Source organism: Stegostoma tigrinum, chromosome 5 (genome assembly GCF_030684315.1).
Source record: "Stegostoma tigrinum isolate sSteTig4 chromosome 5, sSteTig4.hap1, whole genome shotgun sequence".
Taxonomy (NCBI): domain Eukaryota; kingdom Metazoa; phylum Chordata; class Chondrichthyes; order Orectolobiformes; family Stegostomatidae; genus Stegostoma; species Stegostoma tigrinum.
In genome coordinates, this window is record NC_081358.1 from 6,155,307 (window position 1) to 6,173,143 (window position 17,837).

General features: G+C 40.2%; 1 protein-coding gene across 3 annotated transcripts in view; it reads right to left on the bottom strand.

The window, feature by feature from the left end:
• golga4 (golgin A4) overlaps positions 1–17,837 on the bottom strand; it is a 160,801-nt gene that overhangs the window by 32,541 nt on the left and 110,423 nt on the right. For all 3 annotated transcript variants that reach the window (XM_048528967.2, XM_048528965.2, XM_048528968.2), the window contains 3 exons: positions 9,800–9,921; positions 6,411–6,541; positions 3,947–4,060 (listed from right to left, as the gene is read on the bottom strand). In XM_048528967.2, coding sequence (XP_048384924.1) covers positions 3,947–4,060; positions 6,411–6,541; positions 9,800–9,921 — 367 coding nt within the window. The remainder of the gene's footprint in view (positions 1–3,946; positions 4,061–6,410; positions 6,542–9,799; positions 9,922–17,837) is intronic.

The following is a 17,837-nucleotide window of genomic DNA, read 5'->3' on the forward strand; positions in this document are numbered from 1 at the left end:
AATGAGCCCAATCCTATGTTCCCATTCATAAAACTTTGACTCTCTTATCTATCACAAGCCTAACACTTGAAAAATGTTCAATAGTCTACCTCCATTGCTCTCTAATAGAGAATTATACAGATTAATGGAGGAAAAATGTTTCTCCTTATCCGTCTTAACTAGGAGACCTCTTGTCTCTAAACAATGTCATCTAACTCTCATGCCTTCCTCACCAAAGGGGAACATCCTGTCACAATCCACCCTGTCAAAATTCCTTAAGTTTCAGTCAGATCAACTCTCAATCTTCCAGATTCAAATGGAAAGAGGCCAACCTTTTCTCATAAGGTAATCCATTCAAACCAGGAACCTAGTCTACTGAACCTTTTTGAACCATTTCTAATGCAGCTATATCTGTTTTTTCAAATATGCTGACCAAAATTGCAACAATATTCAAGAAGTGATCTGATGAATGCCCTGTACAGTTGCAAAACTTCCCTAGTAAATAAAAGCAAAGTACTACTGAAGCTGGTGATGTGAAATTAAAACAAAACGTGCATCTGTAGAGAGAAAGACAGAGTCAACATTTTGAAACTAAAATGATTCTTCTTTGGAACAACCACTCCAGACTGAAAACATGAACTTTGATTTTGTCTCTACAGATGCTGCCAGACCTGCCGAGTTTCTCCAGTACTTTATTTTTATTCCCTTTTTTCCCCACTCCCCGTGCAAAAATGACAATATTCCATTTGCCTTCCTGAATGAAAACTCTCCTGAATCACTTGCTGCAGGCACCCACTAACATTTTGAAACTCAGATATCAGGGCATCAGATCCCTTTGTTTAAGAGGTCTGATACTCAACTAACGCTAAGGTTTTGGTTGATAGCAACAAGAGGAAGCCAAGGATACATTGGAAAACATCAGGAATGACAATGGAAGACCGGAAAGATAACCTATGACAAACAATACTCTGGCCACAATTTGGTAGACTAAAATAGAACCAAGCAAGTGCAGGACCACGCAGGAAACAGTGGTAAATCATTGGAGGTGGACTGTAGGGACAAGCATGTCAAAAGTTGATAAGGACAGCAGCATTAATCACATTGGTTCTATTTTGAGATTTTGATAACGAAGGACTGAGTAAATAACAAATCTTTCTACATGGCAGAAGCTTTCAAACTAGGATGTTTAACTTCAGTCAGCCAAGGGCATTCCTGGGTGTGAGATCTCTAATCTTTCTTCTGTGTTGTTGGTCCTCTAGCACATATTTCTGCCTTGGGTCATTAAATGAAAAAAAAATTATATACCTTAAATGTACCTCTCAGAAGTTAGAAGAATGAAGGTGTCATTACTTAAAGGAATTTAGTCACAAAGTCTGAAAATCACACGTACACAAGCATTAAGCTATGTAGATTACTCAAGAGTTTAAGATGGGCAGAGAAAGCTGTGGTTCATTATTAGTTATTTCAAACGTAGAATAGTAAAAAGGTCATTTGTTATGGATTTTGTGATGTTATGAAATACAAAAATCTTTAAAACTTAAAATGAATTCTAGCAGAATAAAGTTTAGCATGAGAAAAGGTGTAAAGAAAATAATCTTCACTTGAGCTTTCACACAGCTGCATTTCCAACTTACAGAAGTTAATACACATTTAGAAAAAGAGAAATCTTAGCAATAGAAAACAGAAGTGATAAAGAACATATGGTAAGAACTGTATTTGAGATACAAGAATAAACAGCATGATCCCATAACAGAGATTTTCTTAAGAGTAACAAATCAATGCAGTCAGCTGTGCAGGATTTTTTCCAATTACACTTTATAAAAATAGATCTTACAGGTGAGCTATAATTAGCTTTTGGGACATTTTCACTTTTCTTGCATTATTGAAATGTAACGTGCAAAGGTAAACATAATGTGTTAAGTATATGCCTGTGAATTTAATAATATTTACATCTTTTGGATCCAATGCACATCAATAAAAATGTTTTACTGTGAATCCCATTTCCCAGAAACCAGAAAATGTGTCAATGCCATTTCTTGAAAATCAGGTAATTATATGCCTTAACTACTTTGCATATTGTTTTAAAGATGAATTTAACTTTCAAGGATATTTTCAAGAGGTAACCTCCTTCCAAATTCAGTACAGCCCTAAGAACAGTATCTCAAATCTGGTTATCTGAAAATCACAAGTCATGGTTCTGGATGTGAGTTTGCTCACTGAGCTGGAAGGTTAGTTTTCAGACGTTTCGTCACCATTCTAGGTGATGAAACATCTGAAAATTAACCTTCCAGCTCAGCGAGCAAACTCACATCCAGAACCTCAACCTGAGCTACAAATCTTCTCAAAACTCGCTATCACAAGTCATGTAAACATTTTGAGTGCTATTAAATTACTAAAAAAAAATGACGCTTTGAAGAGTCACTGAACAATGCAGTGGCATGCTAATTAATTACTTTGCGTGTGCTATTTCCTGTGTGTATGATTGGAACAACCCTTGACCACATTCAACCAAACTCAGAACTACACTGCACATCTTCCATTTTGATTTTTTCTACAATGCTTAAGTGACCCAACGTGAACACAGATATTAAACTGAGGCCTGACCAGAGCACTCTCCAACTTCAGTACGATGCACTCCACCACAGATATTGAGAAATATCTTGAGAGCTGATATCCCTTAAAACCTCAGTCCACAGTTGCCAGTTTTGCTCACAGTTCTAGCAATACTTTGAAATAATGGTCAACACGTAACTCAATGTTGATTTAATCTAGAAAGATAAAGAAATAATTGCTTCTGAAAATTTCCCCAATTCTATTTTATAATTTTGATCCTTCATTTCTACTAGTGAATAAAATAAAACTGTGAGCTGTAAAAGCTTATTTGAAGATTTAGCATACGAAGTTATCCTTTAACAATTATCCTCATTCGCAGGTTGTGGATGTCACAGACAAAACTAGCATTTACTGCTCTTCTCTAACTGTCTTAGAAAAGAAGACTGCAAGCCTAACTCAAACACTGCTCTGACTGTGTAGTCACACATAGGCCAGACAATAGAAGGGCAGCAGTGTCAGTTAAAAAGGTAGAGTTTTATGACAATTCAGTATGTCTTATGGCCACATTACTATCTTGTCAATTGCACATTTATTTATTTAATTGAAATTAAATTTCTAGCTGTTGTGCTACATTTTGGACTCATGAGCTGAAATTTTCAACTCCTCCACAGCAAATGTCACACACAGCAGGATACAAAGTCATCATATGTGAAGTCTGACAGTCAGCTTTTCTTTCTCCTTCTCGAATCCTGCTCTGTATTTATTGTAGTTTTGAACCCTTCTTTTATGGCATCAAAATCTGTTCCATTTAGAAGGAAAACTTGAATTGTATTAACAATCAATATTTTCAAATTGAAATTAGATTTGTACTTGAAGTTAATTACTTGCAGGGTTACAAGGATATAACAGGTGGCTATGTGACTGGACTGCTCTGGAGAGATGCAGTGTGGATATGATAGGTCAAATAGCCTCCGTCTACGATGCAGCCTTTCCTACTCAAAGTAGAGATCAGCAGAATCAGGAGAGTTTAAGTAGTATAGAACATATGGCTCAAAATACAGCTCAATGCATTTCTGAGCACACATAGTTTAAGGAAATCGAAAATAGATCCAGAAAACACCAACTTTGATGGAAACAGAGTTAGTCAGCTCTTTAAAAAATAGGTCTATTGTGGGTGACTTTTCAATTCCTAATAAACCTTCAGCTGGATGTACTGTCATTTTATATTTAGCATGTATCAATTCACCATTTAGTTTGTGTTATTTATCTTTCCTGTGTTGTATAACTCAGCAGGTATGCTGAGGTAACTCTCAATTGTAAAGTTTTCAAATATTTTATGTCATAGCATAAGTTGATGAATTTGTCTTATTTGTTTATGATGCTTATCACAGAATTAGTAATTAGGGCACTTTACCTGTTCAATATTCCGATTTTCCCCATTAAGCTGTAACATCTGATGCTGGGCTCTTAACTCCGCTAGTTCTGCCTGCAGTTCAGTCACTTTAGCAGTCATTTCATCTTCTCGAGACTTAAAAACATCAAAATTATTAATTACAATTATATTTACTCACACGCATTTCATCGTGTCTTGGGAATGGACGTGAAGAAAGAAAGACAAAGGTTAAGATCAACACTAGGATTAAGAACACAGGCACATGCCGTCTTGTTCTTCAAAGAACTTACAAAGTTCCTTTGCAGAAAAGCTTGCATGGCACATCTTGGCTTATTGTCCAGCAACAGGTATTTCATATATGGTGGACTCTTGGCTAACATCAGCATAGCCCATATTTCAGTAATAACTAACAATATATACATGATTCTTGCGAAGTTTCTAGGAGCTTTCCTCTACCTTTTCTTTAATGCAGAAAATGTGCTGGGCAGTTCTGTTTATAAACATAATGCCTGGTACTGTCATATGAATGTAAAAGGACAATATAAATACAATAACCGCTCACAAATCCTACCATAAGTTTCATTGATTTCCACTGTGTAATGAAACATCAATGAATATTGGACATTTTAACACAGCAAGATAAATGGCCCAATTAGCATACGGACTTCCTTTGGCACTAAAAGGAGAACAGTCTAGGTAAAACCTAGAAATGCATAAGGAATTGGCTGCAAGAAAGAAAGCAACAGGAACTAGGCATGGACTATAGAATGAGGCGGATCATTACTGAATCAAAAACGCGAGCGTTCAGTTATTCCCTATTGTTTCATTGATAAGTTCACATCAGAACCACAGTATAAATTTACAAATTATAATAAAACAGGGCAAGGCATAACCGTAAAGTCTGATGAACCACTGAAGGAATCAGGAAGACCTACAAAAACGTGAACATGAAAAGAACAATGGCAGATGATATTCTACACAGCAAAGTACGATAAACAGGCAGAGGATAGCTAATGAACATCAAACAAGCTAGGCAAGAGGCTGAGAGATAGGAGACACCAAACACTGAGCTGTATTGTCAAATTTAACAGAATACAAGTCTGACGCCAATGTGCTTACTGCACTAATAGGAACACAGGACTTAACAGCAAGAGGAGACTATTCAGCCCTTTGAACATACACATCAAGTTGAATCGCTTTATACAAGCTCTGCAAGTGGTGAGAACAGGTTGCTGCTTATTGCCAGAGGACAGAATTAGGAGTTAAATTTCAACAACTTGAGCTTTTTGGCCTGACAAGGAATCAAAGAAGGGCATTAATGAAGGAACATGCATATAACCATGAAAAGAATGGTTAAACCTGAGGACTATTTCAAATTTAACTGTGGTTCTACAATAATGAAGCAGATAAAAATTGGGGAATGACCAGCTCAGGATTGATATAAAGAAGTTGCCTTTCACATAAAGAATGATCAGTACTATTTATGGTCTTCTGCTAGGTAAAATGTCAAACAAAAACTTCAGAGCCATTTCAGAGGCAGTTAGGTACCATGAGTTGGATTACAAGTTTCTGTAATCTATTGGCCTCCTTTGTCAGTGCCTGTCTATTTTTCAAATATTTGTTATTATTCATGGGATGGAGTTCAGCATTTACTGACTGGCCATAACTGCCCAAATAGCAGTTAAGAATCTGTGGGTATGGAGTCACATGTAGGGCAGATCAGGTAAGGATGGTAGAGTTTCCTTCCTTAAAAGGGCATTAATAAACTATATTTTACAACAATCAAAAGTGGTTACATATCATTAGGCCAACTCTTCATATTAAATTTTATTGAATTCTGCCAAGGTGTGATTTGAAGCCATGTCCTCAGAACTTTGACCCTGGCTTCCCGATTGTTTGTCCAGTGACATGACCACAATGCCATAGCTCCTGCTTGTAAGTGCCATGTGGCCACAGTTAGGCCGAAGTTGACAATACAAAAAAAATCAAAGAACTGCAGATGCTAGAAATCAGAAATTACTGGAAAAACTCAGCAGGTCTGGCAGTATCTGAGCAGAGAAAGGACAGTTAATATTTTGGGTCCAATGACTTCGTAGAACTCTGATGTTCTGAAGAAGGGTCACTGGACTTGAAATATTAGCTTGACCTTCTCTCCACAGATGCTGCAAAACCTGCCGAGTGTTACCAACAAATGTTGTTTTTGGCTTTGTGTCCCTTTGTGCACGCACTTGTATATATAGTTAACAACTTTTCTAACAACCGTTACCATTAGCATTTCCACACAGCAAATTTCCATTTGCATTTAATTAATTTCTCAACTTTGATATGAAAACCTAAATACCAAACAATAAGCAATCGAGCACATTTTATGACTTTAAAATTCTTGATTTAACAATATGGGGATTAGTCGGTTAACTCTGCCCACGCAGATGACATTTCTCAGCAATCAAGAAATATAAGTGTTCGGACATGAATATTTACATACCTGCAAAATCTCTTCATATTTTTTCGTTGTCCTTTGTATATAGTCATCCTTTTCAGCCATCTTGCGATAGAGCTGGTTTACATCCTCCTTATGGGTTTCCAGGAGCTCTGCCTCCACTTCCTGGGCTTTGCCTGGAAAAGTAAGGAAATGTATTTGATTCCACTATGCTTAAGTGTACATTTCAGATTCACTAAGGAAATGATTACATCATTTGATACAAATCCAACGATTAAGTAAGATATGAAATACATGAGCTAATGTGCCACTGATTTATAAAAGGTCAGAAGTTGAATGGGTCAGAGATATGTTCCATTCAAAATTACAAATCCTAACTGGCCTACTCTTGCTTGGTTCGCAAAAGCTATGAGAAAAGAATCCAGTAGCACAGTACACATATGGCAGAGGACTGGATTTGCAGGTAGAAATACATAGATATGAATGCTAACATATGAAGGACAGCTGTTGGTTGAGGTAATAAAGACCTGACATGTTGAGGACTAGTAACCCAGCAGAAGCTAAATTTCAGTTTCACAGATTAGCTCTGCAGCTACAAATAAGCAAATTCACCGCATCCCATGGGACAGACATCAATTAAGAGCAATACAATTTAACAAAACAATTGCTGTTTAAGGCAGAAACATAGCTTAGAAAAATATTTATTTGAAAGCAGACGATGTCCAGGAATTCCTGCAACATTTTGTATGATGACCCTTACAAAACCCAAGGGAAATCACTAATTAATTTCCTTGTGGAGCCCTGCATGCTCAGAGGTGGGAATACTACCACCATACCACAAGAGTTCCTGGGACTTCACTGAAGTCAGACTTCATGCCTGAACTGGTGAGTGGCTGAGATCACCTGCGAAAGCTCAGCAGCTACATCTTGGCACAGCATCACGAAGGCATGAAGTTGAATAAGATCATAAAGATCTTTTCCAGAAGAGCCAGCAAAAACAGGAGTCTGGGCGACAATGGTCCACAATGTGAAGCCTGGAAAAGTGTTAGCGTTGAGTTAGAGGAACATAGCTGGCCAGGCAGCAGCAGAGGAGCAGGAAAGCTGATGTTTTGGGAATGGGATACTTCTTCAGAAATGGGGGAGGGGAAGGGGGCTCTAAAATGAATAGGGAGGGGTGGGCGGGCGGGCGGCGATAGCAGGTAGATAGTGGAGCGGATAGGTGGGAGAGAAGACGGATGGGTCATGAAGGCGGGGATGAAGCTAGTAAAGGTGAGTGTAGCTAGGCAGTGGTGGGAGGAGTGGATAGACGGGAGAGAAGATGGACAGGTCAAGGAGGCGGGGATACATCTTTGATCCTTTAAACAAGGTTTTGTTTTGTTAAGCGCTTGATTTACAGATTGTATTTACCAAATTCAAAACAGTGTCCGTGCTTGAACACAGGCAGCTGTACTCAAGACCTTTTGATTTATCTCACCTTGGGCTATTCTTTATTAATAGTTTTATTGATAAATGCTGCTTGTGGATTCAAAGGTACATTGAATAAACCAAAAGTACAAGTACTTTTCACATCATGATACATACTTCTTCTATACCTATAAGCTAAACTGATGGAGGTCAAAATTTCCTGGCTGTTGCAAATGCAAAAATAAACATGTACAGCAAACTTTGTTTTAACTGGCACCTTACTAGCCAGCACTTTAAATAAACTGGCAAAAATTATATGTCTGCGACATCCAGGTAGTTAGTTGGGGGTGCAAGCGAGAAGCCTCTCTGCCAATAAGTTGCATTTTTATTTAAATGATTTATGCTATAAATAAAATATAACAGTGATGTGTGTACACCTTGCATTACATTTCTATTATCGTGTGTTTTTACATTGATTTTGGATGTTTTGATCCCACAGGCGCTGGTTAATAAGTAGTTTTCTGTATTTTTATCCTACGAGCTTGGTATATTGGAACCCAATCCTTTCCAAGATCATTCCTGATAAATGGAGCTGAAGAATTTCTGTTGCTTTAATTCTACAGGAAAAGATATTACTGAAATGACCAGTATAAAGTCCAATTTCAACTCTCATCAAACAACTAAAACAAGGATTTTACGCATTATTTCCAGACAGTGAATTATCTATACCCATTTATATTTCTGAGTAAGCATTTTTTAATGATCAAAATGATTACATAAACTGAATACAATTATAATTTCTCAACACTATATTAGAACATAGAACATAAAAAGTACAGCACAGTACAGGCCCTTTGGCCCACGATGTTGTGCCGTGGAATATTCCTAATCCAAAAATAAAATAACCTAACCTACATTCCCCTCAATTCACTGCTGCCCATGTGCATGTCCAGCAGTCGCTTAAATGTCACTAATGACTCTGCTTCCACGACTACCACTGGTAAACTATTCCATGCGCTCACAACTCTCTGGGTGAAGAACCTCCCTCTGACGTCTCCTTTATACCTTCCTCCTAACACCTTAAAACTGTGACCCCTCGTGGCAGTCAATATTATTTCATAATATTTTTTTCATCATCAGTTACTCAGTACCAGATATCTCTCACCAATTTTTAAGGAGTTGAGTACGTGATAGAAAAATAGATTTGCATTGATGGTCTTTCGATCTCAATCACTGTGCAGACAAGGTACTTTGAAACGTTACAGCGTTGGAAACAGGGCTGGCAATTTGTGCACAAAAAGCTCCCAATTTTTGCCATGTTTGAAGGGAGACTGGGATATTATTCTTACTTCCCAGCACTTCTCTGAATACTGAAATTTTTGCATTCATCCATGTTAGAAACAGTCCTAGTTCAACAGCTCATCGCTGCAGAATTGCCTCAGCGATATACTAGATCGTCAGCAAGAATTTTTGTGTTGTCTTAAACAAACAACGTTCTGGCTCAGAGGTGGGTGCGCTTTCAAATCAGTCACAGCTGACAAAATATTTTCTTCGAAGCAATTTTCCATTCCCATAAAAAAAATTACTGTAAGGCTTGGCCTTCCCTCTAAATTTTAGATACTCAATGTAAAAGGCGCATTCTTCACCCTTAGCATGCAGTAAAAAGGACTTCCAAAAAATGCTCAATTTTGTCCTCAATGACATGAATTTGGTTTGAAACAAATATACCTTTATTTTTGCCGGATTATCATTTACACTTCACTTTCACCTCCCTTACTTTTAAAAGCAATAAACCTCCCAATGATAATATAACTCCTGTTGCACAATGAGCATTCTGAGAGGTTAAATAATTTTTACAGACCATTCCATAGCTTGGTAACCTCCTTAACTCTGTGATCATTGCTCAAGGATTCAATCACAAGTGGAAAAAGATAAGGACAAGAGCGGCATAACAAATATCTACTTAAAGGTATTACAATATTCCTTTCATTTATAAACATCTTCAAAATTATTTTTGTTCTTAGACTCACTAATAGCTTCTTTGACAGAAATATTCAGCTCTTCTTCTTTCTGAGCTAGCTGTGTATTGAATTCTCGCATTAACTGTTTGAGAGTTGAGTTATGTTTCAGCTGCAGATCTTCCAGTTCCAACCTGTGAACCAAAAAAAAACTGTCATCAAAATCAGTGCAATAATATTTTAAGTTTTTCTTGGAATGAAGTTGTGCCTTCAAGGATAACTTTTTACCTATTAGGATAAAGAATAATGGTGAGTAAATAAAAAGACGGTTTAACAAATACAGTGACTGCTTCAGCCGGTCAAAAACAAGTTTCCAACATTTCTGGCTGGTACCAAGTTTAGACTATATCTGTTCTTGTGTCCATGCATTTATTTGTTCAGCTTGTGAATGAACGCTTATAACATGATGTTTAGGAAAAAAAAATTCATTATTTGAAGCAGAATACACCAGTTAACAGTCATGCGAGAAGACAATTTGACCCATTAAGTCTACGTCAGCTCTCAATAAAGCAATCTCATCATTCCCATTAATTTGCTCAATCTCCATGGCCCTGTAGATTTACGGTATACAAATGCTAATCCAACTTAATTCTGCCATCTGTATCCACCATTCTCTTTACTCTTTGTCCTTATTCACATCATGCAGAACAATGTATTAATTGAAAATCTAACAAGTGAATTATATAAATTTACAGCTGTAAACAACTTGCATCTTACAGGCAGAAAATACAGATTTTACAGTTAAATATTCAAAAATTGAAACTCCAAGCTGTAGTCATCAGGTCAAGGCAGCTGTCTAGATTAGGGAATTTTAGATCTGATGGAAGATTGGACAGATTGAGGGCATTTCCTTCAAAACTACTGAAATTGACAGGAAGGTTAACTGAATCCAAAATTATCAAAAGACAGGAAGAACTTTTCCTTGCCAAGAGAGGTCAACACACAATCAGTAGGCATAGATTTAAAGTAACTTCCAAAAGGATTAGAGAGGAGTTGGAGAGAATTTATTTCATCCAAAAGTGGTGGGGAACTTGAACTCTGTCTGAAAGTGTAACAGAAACCCTCCTTAGATTTTAAAACAACTCAGTTATACACTTTAACAGTACATTTGAAATGTTCCAGCATTACTGAAGGACGTAAGTATTACTGCAAACAAGCAACCTTCAATAAAGATAATAAAATGTGAGGCTGGATACCTAATGGTATCAATGTGGACTTCACCAGTTTCAAAATCTCCCCCTCCCCTACTGCATCCCTAAACCAGCCCAGTTCGTCCCCTCCCCCCACTGAACCACACAACCAGCCCAGCTCTTCCCCCCCCCCCCACCCACTGCATCCCAAAATCAGTCCAACCTGTCTCTGCCTCCCTAACCGGTTCTTCCTCTCACCCATCCCTTCCTCCCACCCCAAGCCGCAACACCATCTACCTACTAACCTCATCCCACCTCCTTGACCTGTCCATCTTCCCTGGACTGACCTATCCCCTCCCTACCTCCCCACCTATACTCTCTCCACCTATCTTCTTTACTCTCCATCTTCGGTCCGCCTCCCCCTCTCTCCCTATTTATTCCAGTTCCCTCTCCCCATCCCCCTCTCTGATGAAGGGTCCAGGCCCGAAACGTCAGCTTTTGTGCTCCTGAGATGCTGCTTGGCCTTCTGTGTTCATCCAGCCTCACATTTTATTATCTTGGATTCTCCAGCATCTGCAGTTCCCATTATCTCTAACCTTCAATAAAGAGTTGGCAAATGGCCCTGTAGACACCCTGCAGATCACTAACAATATAGCTGCAGCAACCTTCTCTATGAGTTGGCACAAATGCATCAAGCTCATCAAAATTTTCAACAAGAAATCATCTTGGACTTTGTCCAGTATATCTGTAAGGTTCAGTTTTGTTTGTAACAACAGCTTCATTGAAGATAGTTTCTAATCGACGTGTTTAGAGATGTTAATACACCTCTGGAGCAGTAGGGTCTTGAACGTGGACCTCCTGGATCAGAGGCAGAGACATGAACACTGCTTCATAAGACCTCTAAAATCAGGAACCAGTTCATCACAAGTGAAAGCAACTCATGCAGACTTTTCTATCTGGTTTCAAACCAGAGCCCTTTCATGTGTGAAGAGAACGTGATAACTGCAATACTACAGAAAGAGAAAACAAACGTATTGTTATATGGAATCATAGCTTATGTTTTAAATCAACCTAAACTACACGTGTGGTGTCTCCCACCCGCCGCCCTCCTCTAACCAAAAAAAAGACTCGGTGCTGTGTAGATAAGGTAAGGCTTTTTCGGTTTCACGTTTCTTCATATATATATCACGTGATTGCCAAAAACCTTTTGGTTCCTTTTTCATTTATCTAAGTTCAGTTTAATAATGTCAGGAGATCTCACACCCATGTTGTGCTCCTCTTGCACAATGTGGGAGCTCAGGGACAAGGCTGATGTCCCCGACTCCTTCACGTGCAGGAAGTGCGTCCAGCTGCAGCTCTTGTTAGACCGCATGACGGCTCTGGAGCTGCGGATGGACTCACTTTGGAGCATACGCGATGCTGAGGGGGTCGTGGATAGCACATTTAGCAATTTGGTCACACTGAAGATTAGGATTGCTGAGGGAGATAGCGAATGGGTGACCAAAAGGCAGAGGAAGAGCAGGAAGGGAGTGTAGGAGTCCCCTGCGGTCATCTCCCTCCAAAACAGGTATTCCGTTTTGAATACTGTTGGGGGAGGTGGCTCACCAGAGGAAGGCAGCAGTAGCCAGGTTCACGGCACCATAGCTGGGTCTGCTGTACAGAAGGGCGGGAAAAAGAGTGGAAGGGCGATAGTCATTGGGGATTCAATTGTAAAGGGTGTAGATAGGCGGTTCTGTGGTCGAAAACGGGACTCCCGAATGGTATGTTGCCTCCCAGGTGCACGGATCGGGGATGTCTCCGATTGGCTGCAGAGCATTCTGAAGGAGGAGGGCGAACAGCCAGTTGTCCTTGTGCATACAGGCACCAATGATATAGGCAGAAAACGGGATGAGGTCCTAAAAGCAGAATTTAGGGAGTTAGGAGCCAAGTTAAGAAGTAGGACCTCAAAGGTAGTAATCTCAAGATTGCTACCAGTGCCACGTGCTAGTCAGTGCAGAAATGAAAGAATAGCTGGGATGAATGCGTGGCTTGAGAGATGGTGTAGGAGGGAGGGGTTCAGATTTTTGGGACATTGGAACTGGTTCTGGGGAACATGGGACTATTACAAATTGGACGGTCTACACCTGAACCGGACTGGAACCAATGTCCTTGGGGGTGCTTTTGCTAATGCTGTGGGGGAGGGTTTAAACTAATGTGGCAGGGGGATGGGAACCAAATATTGGACAGAAAAGAGGTAGGAACGAAAGCCTGTAGGGAACTAGATAATGGAGTCAGTGTGACTGAAGGGGATAGTAGTCGGGGAGCAGATGATGAACACAAAGGGACAAGTGGTCTGAGGTGCATTTGTTTTAATGTGAGAAGTGTAGTAGACAAGGCAGATGAGCTTAGGGCTTGGATCAGTACCTGGAGGTATGATGTTATTGCTATTACTGAGACTTGGTTGAGGGAAGGGCATGACTGGCAACTAGTTATCCCAGGATAGCGATGCTTCAGGTGGAATAGAGAGGGAGGTAAAGGGGGTGGAGGAGTTGCAGTAATGGTCAAAGACGATATCACAGCCGCATTGAAGGAGGGCCCCATGGAGGACTCAAGCAGTGAGGCAAAATGGGTAGAACTCAGAAATAGGAAGGATGCAGTAACAATGCTGGGGCTGTACTACAGGCCTCCCAACAGCGAGCGTGAGATAGAGGTACAAATATGTAAACAGATAATGGAAAAGTGTAGGAGAAACAGGGGGGTGGTGATGGGAGATTTTAATTTTCCCAACATTGACTGGGATTCACTCAGTGTTAGGGGTCAAGACGGAGCAGAATTTGTAAGGTGTGTCCAGGAGGGTTTTCTAGAGCAGTATGTATGTAGTCCAACTCGGGAAAGGGCCATACAGGACCTGGTGCTGGGGAATGAACCCGGCCAGGTGGTTGATATTACGGTAGGGAACTACTTTGGAAATAGCGACCACAATTCCATAAGTTTTACAATACTCATGGACAAGGATAGGAGTGGTCCTAAAGGAAGAGTACTAAACTGGGGGAAGGCCGACTATACCAAGATTCGGCAGGATCTGAGGAATGTAGATTGGGAGAAACTGTTTGAAGGTAAATCTACATTTGATATGTGGGAGGCTTTTAAGGAGAGGTTGATTAACGTGCAGGAGAGACATGTTCCTGTGAAAATGAAGAATAGAAAAGGCAAGATTAGGGAACCGTGGATGACAGGTGAAATTGTGAGAGTAGCCAAGAGAAAAAAGGAAGCATACATGAGGTCTAGGCGACTGAAGACAGACGAAGCTTTGCAAGAATATCGGGAATGTAGAGCGAATCTGAAAAAAGGGATTAAGAGGGCTAAGAGAGGACATGAGATATTGCTGGCAAACATGGTTAAGGAAAATCCCAAAGCCTTTTATTCATATGTAAAGAGCAAGAGGGTAACTAGACAAAGGATTGGCCCACTTAAGGACAAAGAAGGAAAGTTATGCGCTGAGTCAGACAAAATGGGTGACATTCTTAACGAGTACTTTGCATCGGTATTCACCAAGGAGAGGGACATGAAGGATGTTGAGGCTAGGGATAGATGTTTGCTTAGTCTAGGTCAAGTTGACATAAGGAAGGAGGAAGTGTTAGGTATCCTAAAAGACATTAAGGTGGACAAGTCCCCAGGTCCGGATGGGATCTATCCCAGGTTACTGAGGGAAGCGAGAGAGGAAATAGCCGGGCCCTAACAGATATCTTTGCAGTGTCCTTAGACACGGGTGAGGTCCCAGAGGACTGGAGACTTGCTAATGTTGTCCCTTTGTTTAAAAAGGGTAGCAAGGATAATCCAGGTAATTATCGACCAGTGAGCCTGACGTCAGTGGGAGGGAAGCTACTGCAGAAGATACTGAGGGGTAAGATCAATTCCCATTTGGAAGAAAATGGGCTTATCAGTGATAGGCAACATGGTTTTATACAGGGAAGGTCATGTCTTACCAACTTAACAGAATTCTTTGAGGACGTGACAAAGTTGATTGATGAGGGAAAGGCTGTAGATGTCATATACATGGACTTCAGTATGGCGTTTGATAAGGTTTCCCATGGCTGGCTGATGGAGAAAGCGAAGTCACGTGGGGTCCAAGGTGTGCTAGCTAGATGGATAAAAAACTGGCTGGGCAACAGGAGACAGAGGGTAGTAGTAGAAGGGAGTTTCTCAAATTGGAGACCTGTAACCAGTGGTGTTCCACAGGGATCTGTGCTGGGACCACTGTTGTTTGTGATATATGTAAATGATCTGGAGGAAGGTGTAGGTGGTCTGATCAGCAAGTTTGCTGATGACACTAAGATTGGTGGAGTAGCTGATAGTGAAGGGGACTGTCAGAAATTACAACAGAATATAGATAGACTGGAGAGTTGGGCAGATAAATGGCAGATGGAGTTCAATCCGGGCAAATGAGAGGTGATGCATTTTGGAAGATCAAATTCAAGGGCGAACTATACAGTAAATGGAAAAGTCCTCGGGAAAATTGATGAACAGAGATCTGGGTGTTCAGGTCCATTGTTCCCTGAAGGTGACAACGCAGGTCAATAGGGTGGTCAAGAAGGCATATGGCACGCTTTCCTTCATTGGACGGGGTATTGAGTACAAGAGTTGGCAGATCATGTTGCAGTTGTATAGGACTTTGGTTCAGCCACATTTGGAGTACTGTGTACAGTTCTGGTCGCCACATTACCAAAAGGATGTGGATGCTTTGGAGCGGGTGCAGAGGAGGTTCACCAGGATGTTGCCTGGTATGGAGGGTGCTAGCTATGAAGAGAGGTTGAATAGATTAGGATTATTTTCATTAGAAAGACGGAGATTGAGGGGGGACCTGATTGAGGTCTACAAAATCATGAAGGGTAAAGACAAGATGGATAGCAAAAAGCTTTTTCCCCAGAGTGGGGGGATTCAATTACTAGGGGTCATAAGTTCAAAGTGAGAGGAGGAAAGTTTAGGGGAGATATGCGTGGAAAGTTCTTTACACAGAGGGTGGTGGGCGCCTGGAACGCGTTGCCAGAGGAGGTGGTAGACGCAGACACGTTAGCGTCTTTTAAGATATATTTGGACAGGTACATGGATGGGCAGGGAGCAAATGGACACAGACCGTTAGAAAATAGATGACAGGTTAGACAGTGGATCTTGATGGGCGCAGGCTTGGAGGGCCGAAGGGCCTGTTCCTGTGCTGTAGGTTTCTTTGTATTCAGACAAGTAATGACAGCTCCTCAACTGATGGGGCAAGAACAGGAATCTAGGAGCCTAAAGACACTACCACAATGCCTCAACAGCACAAACTGCTTTAAGATATTTCAATCCGACAAGTTCCGCGATGGCATTACGCACTTCTAAAGCAGGTGGGACTTGAGCTAGCTAGGAGGTACAAACATTGCTACAGTACAGCAGTCAGCATCATTCATTACTCCTTGGCTACTGAAGCAGGTAATGTTTGCCTATAGTAAAACATTCATTTTTGAGCTGAAAAATGGCAAGGAACGTTCATTGCCAGGCAATAATCATTTTGAACAAGGGGAATCTAATTTTGTCCCCATGACATTCAATGGGCGTAAGGTCACTGAACTCTGCCCTCCACCATTACATTCTGTATACTACACCATTGACCATAAACTGAACAGGATAAGTTATACAAATACCACAGCTAGAAGAGTAAGGTCAAAGCCTGGCAAGTAACTAATGGCCTGACTTTCCAAAATCTGTCCATCATCTGCAAAACACAATTCAAGACTGTAACTCAATACAACATATTTCTGTGAAAGATTTCAATTCAACAGCACTTTAAAAAAAACTTGACATTATCAAGGACACAGCACTCGACTTGACTGGCACCCTTGTCATCACCTTAAACATTTATCCAATCTCTCTATCTCATTGTCTCTGGTTAAAAAGCTTTGAACTCTATTCTGATCAGGACATTTTTGAAAATGGCCAAATTCTCACCTGAATGAAATGTACCATAGATTGTTAAAAGCAGCAAGGGGGCCCTCTTGTGGGGCAGTGGTACAGTCCCAAGCAACCTTGGTAACAAAGTGTGGAGCTGAATGAACACAGCTGGCCAAGGAGCATCTCAGGAGCATAAAAGCTGACATTTTGGGCTGAGACCCTTCATCAGAAAAGGGGGAGGGGGAAGAGGGTTCTGAAATAAATAGGGAGAAAGTTATCTCCAATTCTCCAGCATCTGCAGTTCCAATTGTCTCTGATACAATTTTAATCTTGATAACAACTGGTGTAAGAACATCTCTCAACAAGTTGATTAGAAAAATTGGTTAAATAATATTTTTAAAAATTAAAAGCAGCTGGTGATGGAATTGTGGAATGTCAGACAATTATTTTCCAATTTTCTTTGGAGATCAGCATGATGCCAGCGTGTTGGACCTAACTCTATTTTAGCATTGTTTAAATCAGGAAAAGAGTGATAAACCGATTTATTAAAACTAACCACTGTGGCATGAAAAGATGCTACATATATTTAAAGGACAAGAGGTAACAATTAGAAAGCCACAAACAAATCATAGCACGCATGCATGATGGGAATGTCACATCGGATTAACATGATTCAGTCATGTGAAAAGGTAATAAGGGACATCAATTAGACCACTAAATTTGGCAAGGATTGTTACAAGAATTTGATGGCAAAACAGTTTCAAACTTGGCTACAGGATTGGGAGTAAAGTCTAATGAGAGTTTTTGTGATGAGTAAATCATTTCCTTTAAGTTCTGTGGTTCCCAATACTAGGTCCTTGCATTCTGTGGCATATAGCTGCGACTCAGAATTGAATGTAGGGGCACGATTAACAGCTTAGCAACCAACACGAAAATTAATCATGTGGCTGATAATCAGGAACAATACTTACGTAGATATTAATGGATGAATTGTGTCGGGAACAGTGGCACATGAA